This window comes from Amia ocellicauda, chromosome 6 (assembly GCF_036373705.1).
Source record: "Amia ocellicauda isolate fAmiCal2 chromosome 6, fAmiCal2.hap1, whole genome shotgun sequence".
Lineage (NCBI taxonomy): Eukaryota > Metazoa > Chordata > Actinopteri > Amiiformes > Amiidae > Amia > Amia ocellicauda.
In genome coordinates, this window is record NC_089855.1 from 27,880,198 (window position 1) to 27,893,268 (window position 13,071).

Below are 13,071 nucleotides of genomic sequence, written 5' to 3' on the forward strand. Positions count from 1 at the left end.
TACCACTCATCTCCACTACAAATAGGAAAAAGAGGCTACAATTTGCACAAGCTCACCAAAATTGGACAGTTGAAGACTGGAAAAATGTTGCCTGGTCTGATGAGTCTCGATTTCTGTTGACACATTCAGATGGTAGAGTCAGAATTTGGCGTAAACAGGATGAGAACATGGGTCCATCATGCCTTGTTACCACTGTGCAGGCTGGTGGTGGTGGTGTAATTGTGTGGGGGATGTTTTCTTGGCACACTTTAGGCCCCTTAGTGCCAATTGGGCATCGTTTAAATGCCACGGCCTACCTGAGCATTGTTTCTGACCATGTCCATCCCTTTATGACCACCATGTACCCATCCTCTGATGGCTACTTCCAGCAGGATAATGCACCATGTCACAAAGGTCGAATCATTTCAAATTGGTTTCTTGAAAATGACAATGAGTTCACTGTACTAAACTGGCCCCCACAGTCACCAGATCTCAACCCAATAGAGCATCTTTGGGATGTGGTGGAACGGGAGCTTCGTGCCCTGGATGTGCATCCCACAAATCTCCATCAACTGCAAGATGCTATCCTATCAATATGGGCCAACATTTCTAAAGAATGCTTTCAGCACCTTGTTGAATCAATGCCACGTAGAATTAAGGCAGTTCTGAAGGCGAAAGGGGGTCAAACACAGTATTAGTATGGTGTTCCTAATAATCCTTTAGGTGAGTGTATATATATATATATATAAATAAAGACTGCTAGCTTGGGATATCCAAATTGCACCCATTCATTTGACCTCCGCTGATAAATGCTTTGCTCACTGCTTGTTGGAAATCGGAGGATATAGCATCACGATACATGTTACATGTTCACCAAGATGTATTAGTCTTTCATCAATCAAAGAATATCTTCCCACTTTTTTTGGACAATAATCAGCTTTCCTAATTAAAGAGAGCATGTTTCGGAGGTGCTGAGCAATCCCTATGAAAATCAAAATTCCAGCAGAAGCTTCAGGAGAAATTGCTGGTTGGGTGTCTCTTCATATATAAACATGACCTGAATAGGATCAGAGCTTGTGGAAACCCCAATGTAATTATTCCAGGTCCCAAAAGCACTAACCTGCTTTGCACATGGCATGTATATATTGAAGCATTGTCTTTTATATGAATTAGACTGAAAGACTGAACCTCCATGGACACATGCAGTCATCCCAGGTTTGGCTCCATACACACAGCAGAGTGGAAGGTGAGAACTGAAATCAGCTTTCACATCTACCTTTTATTTCTTGATATTCTGTGCAAGTTTCCCAAATAAGTGTTTTTTTCCCCCCCATTTCCACATTCTCATTAAAAATACATCGAGCACATCTGTAAGTAGCCTTGACAGTCTGTCAGGTGTTCAGCAATTTATTGCTCTTAAGCAGGCGATCCGAAGCATGAAACCAATAGGTCTGTAAATCGCATATATGCACACCTCCAAAGAATGACCTTTATAATAATAAAAATGACCATCTTCTTCAAGGCATGAAAGCGTGCATTAATTGATGACTAAACCAACTGCAGGACATTTTATGCCCCAAAACTGTCACCAAGAGTAACATCTCCAATGATACATGCACAATGCATGAGCTGAGAGCGCTAATCTATGCGCTGGCCCTACAAAAAACGGGGAAAATCAACAACAACAAAAAATGCGGAAAAGACAAAACAGTGTTGAAGGCGGCGAAACATTCTTAATAAAAAAATTGTGTGTTTATTATTTGCACATCACAAAAATAGAAAGGTCAGTAATGTACAGAAATTCTACAAAGTCTGTTGGGTGCACTAACGATATAGACCATTAAAAACAAAAACCCAACGAGGATTTTCACCGTGCAATTAACCCGTTATTTTCCTAAACAGCTTTAGGACTTTAAGCCTAAGATTATGAGGACTTTTTTGTGTATTTTGTAAATACAGTGTGAAAACATGATCCTGCAATAAATCAAAACTGGACATCACAAATGGAAGCTTCTCAATTTTAGAGATGAGCTGTTTTTAGGCTCTGCGCTCAAACCTTACCTCAGAAGTAGGCCGCCTGGGGGTGTTTCTAAGATGCTGGACTGGAGAGCAAATGTCGTTACGCTCCCTCATTCCAGTTTCACACATCCTTTGTGACGTCTGCGAGGTTATGAAGGACATAAGAGATGAGCATTGTGCACGTCCAGAGGATTATTCCTGAAAGAAAGAACAACACTGGAGAGACAGGGGGTTCATGTTCACGATTTACTCAGGGATATGGTCACAGAAAATGTGGAAAATCTTTTGAGCATCTGAGCCAACCTGAAAATAGTACTCCTTATTATGTTGAAACGATTAAATAACATTTGAACAAAAGGGGTTTTACTTTTCAAGGAGAATGCCCATACAGCAGGTGGACTGCAGCCCAGACGCAGTTTGGTGCCAGCAAAGTTGTGTAGCAATCGCACACGTTAAGTGAAGCTGGCTCAAATTCAGTGGAGCTACACAAGCCATCTTAGCTGTGGATGCCGTCCAAATAAGGGCCATTTACGGGATCAGTATTTCAAAATAACACGTTTTAAAGATACTTCACATTTTAAGAATTATCTGCTAAAACCCAGCTAGAGCAACAAAGGCACACTGAAAACTGGATTGTGTTTACTTTTATTCTACAATTTCACTTAATTTTTGTTTCTCTAATGCTCATCAAGTTAATCATGTTTAATCACCTGCTACAGGTAGAATTACGTATAAACTGGAAACATAATTTAACTTGTAATAAGTATTATAATTTAAATTGTTTCCAGTAAATCTGAATATAGTATATCTGATCAGGAATGTTTTCAATTTACAGCAGCCGTTTCTGCAAATCTGATGATTGTTTCTGCTGTTTTAGTGCCAGAGGACAGTGTGAGGTTCATATGCAAGATATTCAAGCAAGCAATGAAGAAGGTCTTGGTCTGAAACCTAGCAGGACCTGTCTTCTGTCAGAAGGGGCAATTTAAGGTTGAGATGCCAGATATTTGATCATGCAAGTGTGGCTCACTGCATGGCATGCGGGTGTAAAAGCTGCCATGTGTAGATGGGTTAGAATTGTATTATCTTTGATGTCATTCATAATTTTAGACACAAGGTGAAGTATCACTAAATTATGTATTTATTTAACTAATAAGTTAAACAAATGTATTTGTTAGTATTCCTTTTGTATTTCAGATGTTTCAAATTACATAGCATTGCTGTTTGCTTTCAAGCCTGTTCATTTAAGGGTTGGATACTAGCGATTTTCCTGAAAACAGACGATTTTTTTGTCACGGTAAAGCATTAGAATAAAGGAAAACGCACATGACGTGGTGCATCCCCTGGTGGCCGAATATCAGAATTACATTAAAGACCACTGTCATTATTAACATCCAACACAAGATAAGATGTCAAATAATTCACAATATTTAAATATCTCTCTTTACAGTCTGCAAATTATCCCATAGCTAATTTGATGGATACAAACAGGAATTTAAACCTTTAAAATTTAAATACATTTAAGAAACATTTTATTTTAAGTAATTAATCATTTTAGCCACTGGGGGGCAGCACATCACGTTTTTCTTTGATTGTAATTCTTCAGTGTGACAACCAAAATCGGTCGTTTTTAGGGGTTTAGATAATACCTAACTTTTATATCTTTTTATACATTTTTTATTCTCTTGTAATGTGCAATTTTTTAAAAATTCTTAAACCATGCAAGTTGCCTTCTTGGATAAAGGCATCTCAATAACATAATAATAATGAATTATGCCATAGATATAGTGTGGTTTTGGAATGGACATGGGTTAAATTAGGGGTCTATAAAAGGGGCATATATAAAAGCTTATCTGAATTGGGCCAGTACTAGGCCATAAAATAGGAATGAGCCTGCCAGGACTGGACGAGCACTGTCCCACATGTCTGTGTTCAGGCCCAAATTCAGAAGCCACATTTGGGCCAGAAGAGGCAGACCAGTTTTGACTGATCTGGGAAAGTTCTCCAGCTTCATTTGGAACAGTTCTGGGCCAGAACCATTTTGTGGTCTGGGTAGCCACACCTTCCATTTAATTATTCCCAGGTTGACACTCTGTTGACTTTGGTCTTTAGAAATCATTAACGGATAAAACAATACCATGGATGACGATATTCTCCAGCATACCTTATTCACAAAAAGGGGACATTATCTTAAAAAAAAATATATATATATATATGCGACAATTGAAGATATATTTTAAAGGCCCAAATTGTGTGGCAGCTTTACAATGGGAAAGAAACATGTGAAATATTAGGTCTAAAAATGTAATTACACACCAAGTGTTTAATTTTCAAATTGTATAACTAATGGCTTCATTATAAGATGAGATACAATGTTAATTGAAGGCATAACCTTTGAGAGTGCCATCATTTCTGAAGGACATTTCACGATGGTTGTTTAATCTGAAGAAGATCCTTGTTCCTTTGCTCTTTCAAGTTGAAGTATAATCAATAATTAAATATATTCATAGAGGGAAGTTGTTTTTTTCCTCTTAATTCCCCAGAGTCCAACCAGCTGAACTTGAAAGGTGTAAACAGAAGTAGAGCGAAGCGGCATGACCGCTGCGGTGACTGCGATCCAACAGAGGTGGAAAGAACACACTGAGCAATGTAAATCAGAAGACTAAATTAATTAAATATATTAAAACCCACCTCTAAATTCACAGACACAAAGCTCTCTGCATCAAATAAATTTGCATTAGATTTTATTTCTCTTAATCACTTGCAAGCTTACAAGGAGTTCAATACCTTGGTGTTTTTAATGACATAAGCAAGGATTATATACAGGACTATAAATTGTCAGCAATGTTACAGAAAATGAAATTTACACTTTTTTTTTTATTAGCATCTGTAATAAGTATCCCATCATTAATAATAAATGTCATAAAGGACCAGATTTTTGTTTATTCTGTACTGCAATACTTGCTCTTTACACACAGTTACAAAAATATTGGATTTTGTAAAATTCTTTATTGATTCATTCCATACAATATAACCTGTGCTGAAATAATGCATCCTGATGATCTCACTACTTTATTGCCATATTTGCAAAGGTACAGTAGCAACAGTGTAAGGTATGACAACACAAAATGATGGCCTCAAGTACCAAATTTTCTTTTAAATAACCAATAAACCTTTTACAAAGTGCAACACAGAGATTAAGAATTAAACTGGACAGACTCCACAAGGTGCAAATTACAATACAAAAGAGAAGGGCAGGGGAAAAAAAAGAAAAATAAAGATTCAGGGGTCAAAAAAAAACATGGCACTTTTTTCCACATGGGACAAGAGTATGATGGGAACAGATGCTTGGTCCGTTTGAAAGGTATGTGGTGCCTGTTTCACACACCTCCACTGAAGGGGACACTACCAAGGCAGGAAAGAAAAATGGAAATCTTTTCTTAAACTGGGAAGAAGGGGACAAAATCTTGTGTTATAGAAACATCATTCAAATATAAAACCAGTAAGCTGAGTGTGTCCCCAGGTCTCTGCTGCGTGTGTGTGCAGGGACTGTGAAAGTGTGTAGGAAACGAACGCAAACAAAAAAATATAATATCGGAAGACTATTTTGGTGTCTCCCTGATACTTCACAAATATTTTAGGGAAGGAAAAAAAAAAAAAAGTTGACCAAATTATAATTACCAGTGTGTTTGTTATTACCCAAACTCCATTGACAGAAATCAATAGCGCAAACTAAAACAAGCAAAGCGGTGTCTTTGTTTATTGACAAAGCAAAACGCTGTATTGAGTGCCTTCTGCAACTAGTTAACATACTAGCATTCATAGGTCCTCCTCCAAAACAAAAAAGTAAGATCCGATTTACTATCCTGTTCTGAAAATTAGACTTTCCCTGTATGCAGGCCACCAGGAATTCTCACACTTTCTTTAAAAGCTAAAACATGCACTTAAAAATGATTGTTTCCCCCAGACGGAAGATTCAAACAAAATGAAACCAACTAGCTTTACAGTTTTATAGAGTGACAACCAGTCTAAGTGTGTCTTCCTCCATTTATTAATCATTATTGCCGCATACACTCTGTTGTCTTGATAGCTGCAGGGTTCATACTACTAAACAAAAAACTAAGCAAAAACCAACAAAATGACTTCACCAAGAGTTGTTTTAAGCTCTGACTTCAGGCCCCACTCTCTAATTGTACAGTGGATGGTGATAAGGCCAGCTCTACGCAACACTTGCCCCTGGTACTGTGGAGTGCTATAACGCACACCACAAACACGGGTTCAGAGATGCCAGAGATACCTCACGCAGACGGGACTCGCAATGGTCTGGAGGGATGGAGGGAGTCGAGAGGGGGACAGCAGCCCTGCCCTTCCCAGACCCGTGTTTTTGCAGTTGATATCTGCACTCAAACTAAAAGCAGCCAGCAATGGTGGTCCAAGTGCCACTGGTCCACTGTTCATGTGCCACCTTATGTGCTCAGTTTCTACTTGAAAGCAATACAAATTTAAGGACATCGGCATCCATTGCATTTCATTTTAAAGTCAAGTTCGTACAGTTACATTTTCAGATCTTTACGACTTCTATATTATACCACTTACTAATTTCTTATGGCTACTTTATATTTATATATATAAATATATCGCAAAAAAAGGCAATTCTTTTCAGAGTGCAATTTCAGCTGTTTGTTCCACTATTTAATTCGATTAACCAGATAAAATATCAGTCTTGTGGCAATGAAGTCTTAGAGGAAATTTAAAATGACTGCAGTGTAAATATTAAGGGCAAAGTGATCCCTGCCACTGGTGCTAGTAATTCATATTTTATAATTTTAGTAAACCATTTTTTCCAGGATTCGTTTCACTGACCTTTGACACAGCAGACAGAATGGAAAAAAAGCATAAGACAAAAAAAAAAAAGACAGTATCAGTGTAAAGCAAGTGATATCAAAAGTGAGCGCTGTTTTCCAGGACAGAATACCAAAATATAAACGGGCATATGCAGTTTGAAAATCCTCCGCTATTTCAATAGCAAATTAACAGCAAAAACTATTTAATTTAAACTTTAATTGGCAAATCAAATACAAATCCTATTGCACAAGGAAGTCTGTTCACAATAATAAATGTAGGACCAGGTATGATGTCTGGAAAGAAAGAAAGAAAGAAAGAAAGAAAGAAAGATGGGCTCTCCGCTGTACTAGATTACAGTTACATCATGGATTCTGACATCCACTGATGGTTAAATTAAGGGAGGTACCTATATTAATAATAATAAAAAAAAAAAAGTTTGGAAAAGGGCATAATTTTGCCTTAATGGTAAAACCTTAGAAATATTAATTAAAAATAAAGGAAATCAATCAAAATATCCAAAATGTACATGTAATAAAGGCAAGGCAATGCTCAGTTATGGCCATTTGTGTGATTTTTTTTTTCTTTTTTTAAATATTTACCTTTACTAACAGTATCTACAGAAGCACTTGGCCATTTTTTACACAGTGATTCCTTTACGATATCAGTAAAAATGACCCTATATACAGATTTGTACACCCACCCAACAGAACGTTTTCAATCTCTCAGAGGACTCATCGACTTAAAGCAGGATACCTGAGGTTTCACAAAAATGGTTCAATCTCCTTTAGCACAGTTCCCAAATGCACATTTCAGGATTTCAACAGAAACGACACAAACACACAAACACGCACGCGCCACCCTTTTGGAAATTCCAGACACTTCTGAAAGTCTTCCGGTTTCCCCTTTACAACCCGCCGGACTGTAATTTCACAAGCTCTTGTGCAGGGTGTGTCTCACCAAGTGAGGAAATTGTTGGGCAATAAATTAAAGTTGTACAAATTGGTGGTTTTCAGTGATCTAAATATTTTATTTTCTTCCTCTTAGGAAGCTGGTTCTACACAGGTATGTAAATCCAAGTGTGACAACACAGTCACAGCTAAGACTGACAAATGTTTGCCTGCAGGTGTCAAAAGGGGAAAGCAGCCCACACCCCCTACACTTACACTGCCCTCCGAGTTTCTCTCTCTTCCCCCCTCTAATATGTGCACTACGACAAATAATTAAAAAAAAAAAACTTAAGAATCGTTTGCTTTAAGCAGTTGAAGAATGATGGCCCTCCCGAGAGACTTCATATCTTGGCTGTTGATCTCCGTTGAGAATGCCCCGTGCCCACCCGACCCCCCACCCATCTGTTAACCACCCCCCACTGGTGCAGGAGAGCTCCTCTCTTTGCTGTGGCATATGTGGTATATCAGTATATAAGAGCACCTTCTTGAGGACTCGCAGCAGGTCCAGCTCAAAGAGGGAGCCTTCACTGGGATGAAGACGACGCACCGACTAGAGAGAATCTGCAAGAGGGAAGACAAGAATACAAGAAGCGGGGGAAGAAAAACACAAACATGCCTTTAAGTTTGACAATAGGAGGATTAAATGCATAAAAGTGTAACGTGCATGTGGGGTATATTAGTAAAACAATGCATAAAGCTTAAAATGAATACCTGAAAAAGAAAAGCTGGACTACATACAACTACAATAAATAGCCTCTTCTCCCAGACAAATGCTAGTAATGAGAGTCTGCTAGTACTGGGGAAATGAGCACATTAACACATACATCACAATTGCTGACCAACGAGAGATTCTACATTTTATCCTCTTTCATGTCAAATGAAGAAGAGTCTGGAGATGTATTTCACAATATGCTAAATGGTATTAATGAAACCAATCCATTATGAAAATTGCTGTGGATATCACTGTATTCACTTGATCGCACACAAACCCTTTTAATATTAAAGCAATGCGACAAGCTGTTGCCAAACAGATTAGCAGCCACTATCGCAAATTCATATTAGCACAGTGCAGCCCGGTTTCAACACCACTGTTAAGATTATGAAAAACAACGACTGTCAGACCCCCCCCAAAAAACTAATAAAAAAATTAAATAAAACAAGATGGTTATGCTCGTCTGTATCATACCTTTGAAGTCTCTGCACTAGTTCAGACACCATTGAGTCGGAGATCCCAGGACAAGCTTCTTCGGCTAAGAAAATGGCTTCTCTCAGCTCCTCCAGAGCTCCAGGTTTGCCACTAGTTGCTTCATTTTTCTCTTTCAGCTGCAGGGTTAAAAGAAAAGGGATTTATGAAGCCGCAATTAAATAATCCACAGCATAATCTTAAAACAGTGGAATGAAGGTTCTAGTTGTGTGAGCACTACAGGAAGCCTTATAAAGACCCACTTCTTATACCTGCAAAGAACCGATTCATATCACAAAACCTAACAATACAGATGTAAACTTGTGGTGACTATTTTTAACAACTCCTCCATTTAATTTCCTGAACTGGAAACTCAACACAACCCTACTTAGTTGACATTTCTTTATTCTCCTTGTGTCAGATGCACAGGGTTGAGAGTATGTGTTTCTGACTGTCTGCACCAGAATGCATTGCAGTAACTGTCCTAGAAGATATTAAAGGTGAACTGGGAACACTACACAAATGTTTGCACTGGAAGATGAAGCTTTGCAATCCATTCAAGGTTTCGAGGAGGCCATGCAGGTAGTTTACAAATTGCCTTGTCTCATCTAGAGAACATTTTTTTTGCACATTCTGAGAAAATTATTAATGATACAATGCATTCTGTGAAATCAATTTCCCATGTGATGAATTTCATGGATGTAAGGAAACTGAAACTAAATAACTAAAATACCAAAGACAATCTAGTTACATGGCAAAAAGCATTTCAGATTAAATATTACATTCTTATTTAGTTGACAATATCAATATCAAATAACAACTAACGAGCAATAAAGCTTAAAAGAGCAAAACAGCTGCCTGTCTAAGGGCCCCTTTGTTTTAGGAAGTGTACCTACCTCAGCAAACAATGGGGAAATAATTGTGGACAAACTCTGTGACAAAGGCCTCTTTGGAATGTCTTGTACCTGCAATGTGTAAAGGAGAGGTGATCAACGACAACAAAAGGAATATAATCCACTGACGTCCCTAAACAATTCACTGAAACTGAATGAGTTTGGATTCAGCAGTTTTACAACAGCAGGGGCACACCTTCAAACTCTGCTTTACTATGATGTATAGCATCTACAAAGGAGCTTTATGGCATTCACATGACTGATAATAATGATTCAAGATTTTGTACTTTTTATTAATTAGAACTAGGTAGGTGTTCAGCGGTGATAACTACAAGGGAAATACTATTTACAACTTTAAGACAAGGAAATGTGCATGCAGGACAAAACAAAAAAAGTCAGAATTAACTGAGAAAAGCTCATCAGATACCTGTTACTTATTGCAAATGTTTACTTACTGTAAATGTATAGTATTGTATTGTATTTCAGAGCAGCTCAAATTAAACCATGAAACATACATCTATATCTACTTCCACCACCAAAGATACACTTCAAATAAGAGTGTTTATATAAAAGATCTGCAAAGATGTACCTACCTACAAAGCAGCAATGTAGAGTGACAGTTTTCTGTTTGCAAACACATTCCTAGTATAAAATATAATCAGCCTGCTAAAACAGCAAGGGCCTCTTCTGTCTGTAACTGAGCTGTTAAAGTGCATGGACACCAATGGTGGCAGGGTCAAAAGGTCAATACCAAAGTTCACAAAGAGTCCACGGAAACAGGAAAGTAAAAGAAACCAGCAGAAGACTAAGCAAAGCCAATTTCTGTGGAGAATCTTTTCTACTATTCCTCTTTACGGGTGTGGTGATTTTCTTTAAAGTTGAAGACAAATTACACTCACTGCTGGTTTTAAAGATTTAGATACTTGGGGGGAATTCAGAGGATTGTGAAATTCATTCTGCCGTCTAATCATACCAATTCATGGTGCAACTAAGATTCAAAGAAAAACAATGAGGTGTGCATCAACTTTAGGCTAAAGCGCTAAGTTTCCTAAGCACTAGAATGTGTGACTCATGACCACAATTACACAAACATAAAAACCTACCAATAAGTCTTGAGATGTGTCTGGTGTGATAAGTAGGATGACAGATGTTTACATCTTCTGCCAGATCACTCAAGGAGTATTATACACCATAATTAGGTTTGAGAATTTTCAGACTTTATTGCTGCTGTCCCTACCTGCCTTAAAATCTTTAATTAGCATTGTTAGTCCATGACCGTTCCTCAATTAACTCCCAGGGATGACAAATCAAGCACGTATTAACAAACTCCTTTCCATTATCCTACCTTGTTCCTTTCCAGTTCATCTAGCTGGGCGGCTCCATTGTACAGTTTTTTAGGGTCCTTCTCCCTGATTGTGTTGAAGATCCAGTCTCCGGGGTCGTTTCCACCACTTGCCTGTCCGTCTTGTTCCCTGTAAACAAATGGGACCAAAAAGAGGAATGAGAGACCTGGTTTGTCTTCATGCAGAGTTGCTAACAGACACCTGATGAAATTCTACCCACTTTCAGCTTAGTGGAGTCCAATTCTTAAAGCAATCAATTTGAATTTGACATTGTGCCCTTCACAACGAGTCATCAGAGGGCACTTTCACAAACTTAAAACAAACAGGGACAGTTATAGTGCAGTTATAGTGAACATAGTAAATATAAAACCTTCAGGCATGTAGGAGAGAAAAAACTCCACTCCAGGCAGCTGAGGATGTGCGTACACTGAAGAAGTGAAGTGGAATTCTTTAAAAAGTAAATAAACTATATAAAAAATGCCCAGATTTAACAAAAAATGCACACATTAAGTGAGCTAAAAAAATCATAAAATTGCACTACTAATTCAAAACAACTACAAAATAAGAAAATGCTGGAGGCAAATACTCTATGGGCCTCTTTGATTTAAACTAATAACAGCGGTCCTGCATATAAAAGAAAGGAGTATAATTGAAAAACTGTTTCATTACATTGGCATTAGCAATTTAAGAGCCTGAAATGCAATAAACAATATTAAGGTTAAGAAAGCCCCTATAACAAAGAAGCCAGATACCCTAATAAACCTGATGGTAGTTTTTAACGACCAAATGAAAACACCCAGTAATCTCTTAGGATAGGCAAGACAATTTGGAGTTTATACCACAAAAGGCATTTCTGAATCATGGAAAATATAAATCTATAAATATTTGAGAATACATAGGGGGTTGGAATGAGAAACTTAACATTAGGAGTACTATCCTAACTATTTCACAGGATAGATTATATAACTCTCCACGGGGGCCAGAAAAGAGGACAACACAACAGAACTTGAAGCAAATTGCTTTTAATTGAGAGGGTGCTTTAAAGCCTTGAATAAATGCCTTGAAAGTCATATGATTGTCTGGTAGGAGATGTGAGCGAAAAGGGTGGGGGGTTTATCAAGTCATCCTAAACCAGACTTACGTATCTGACTCTTCCGAGCTCGAGTCTTCCTTGCACTGCTCAGCCTTCCACCTCTTGTACCGGTCTATCAGCTCTGTCAGGTATGATGTCTTCTTGGCATGCCGGACAATAAACTTGTGCTTCAAAAGCTCTTTAGCCGTTGGCCTCTATGATACACAAAGCACAAGATCAGCGCAGTGAAATACAGTCGCCGTTCTGGTGACCAATATTGTGTTTATAAAACGAGGAGTAATTTAAAAAATATAGATTGTTTTTCTTCCTGTTAAAATCAGTCACAGAACATTACTACATACTAGGTAACTATTATGAAAACATTGATAATATTTAAGGTATACAATTATTCAGTGTCAATAAACTAGGATAGGTAGAAATCCTAAGAAATTATTCATATGTGATCCCTGACAAGCTATGCATGTTGATGACAATATTTGCAGAGAAAATCGCTGAGAAGCAGCAGAAGTTTATGTAACAATTTGGAAGAGCAAGCTCATCCGAACACCTGTTGTGAACACGGGAAAACATATGCTAATGCCACTTGCATGTGCATGCCAACAATGAAAAGGCTAAGGAGTTCAACTGCAAGATTATGCCACTACAATGATGCCACATGCATTGTGATAGGTAAGCACTTGCATTACTCTACAAATTGTAAACTGACTGTGCCTACAAGTAAAGGGGCATAATGTTGTTGACATGACCTTGAAGTTGAAAAAACATACAATAT

General features: G+C 37.9%; 1 protein-coding gene across 1 annotated transcript in view; it reads right to left on the reverse strand.

The window, feature by feature from the left end:
* Nucleotides 1–4,722: 4,722 nt before the first annotated feature.
* Nucleotides 4,723–13,071, reverse strand: part of LOC136751274 (serine/threonine-protein kinase 24) — a 40,926-nt gene continuing 32,577 nt past the window's right edge. The window contains exons 7-11 of the mRNA XM_066706740.1: nt 12,348–12,493; nt 11,209–11,335; nt 9,867–9,935; nt 8,974–9,110; nt 4,723–8,348 (exon numbers count right to left, since the gene is read on the reverse strand). Of these exons, the coding sequence (XP_066562837.1) occupies nt 8,312–8,348; nt 8,974–9,110; nt 9,867–9,935; nt 11,209–11,335; nt 12,348–12,493 (516 nt within the window). The 3' untranslated portion in view covers nt 4,723–8,311. The remainder of the gene's footprint in view (nt 8,349–8,973; nt 9,111–9,866; nt 9,936–11,208; nt 11,336–12,347; nt 12,494–13,071) is intronic.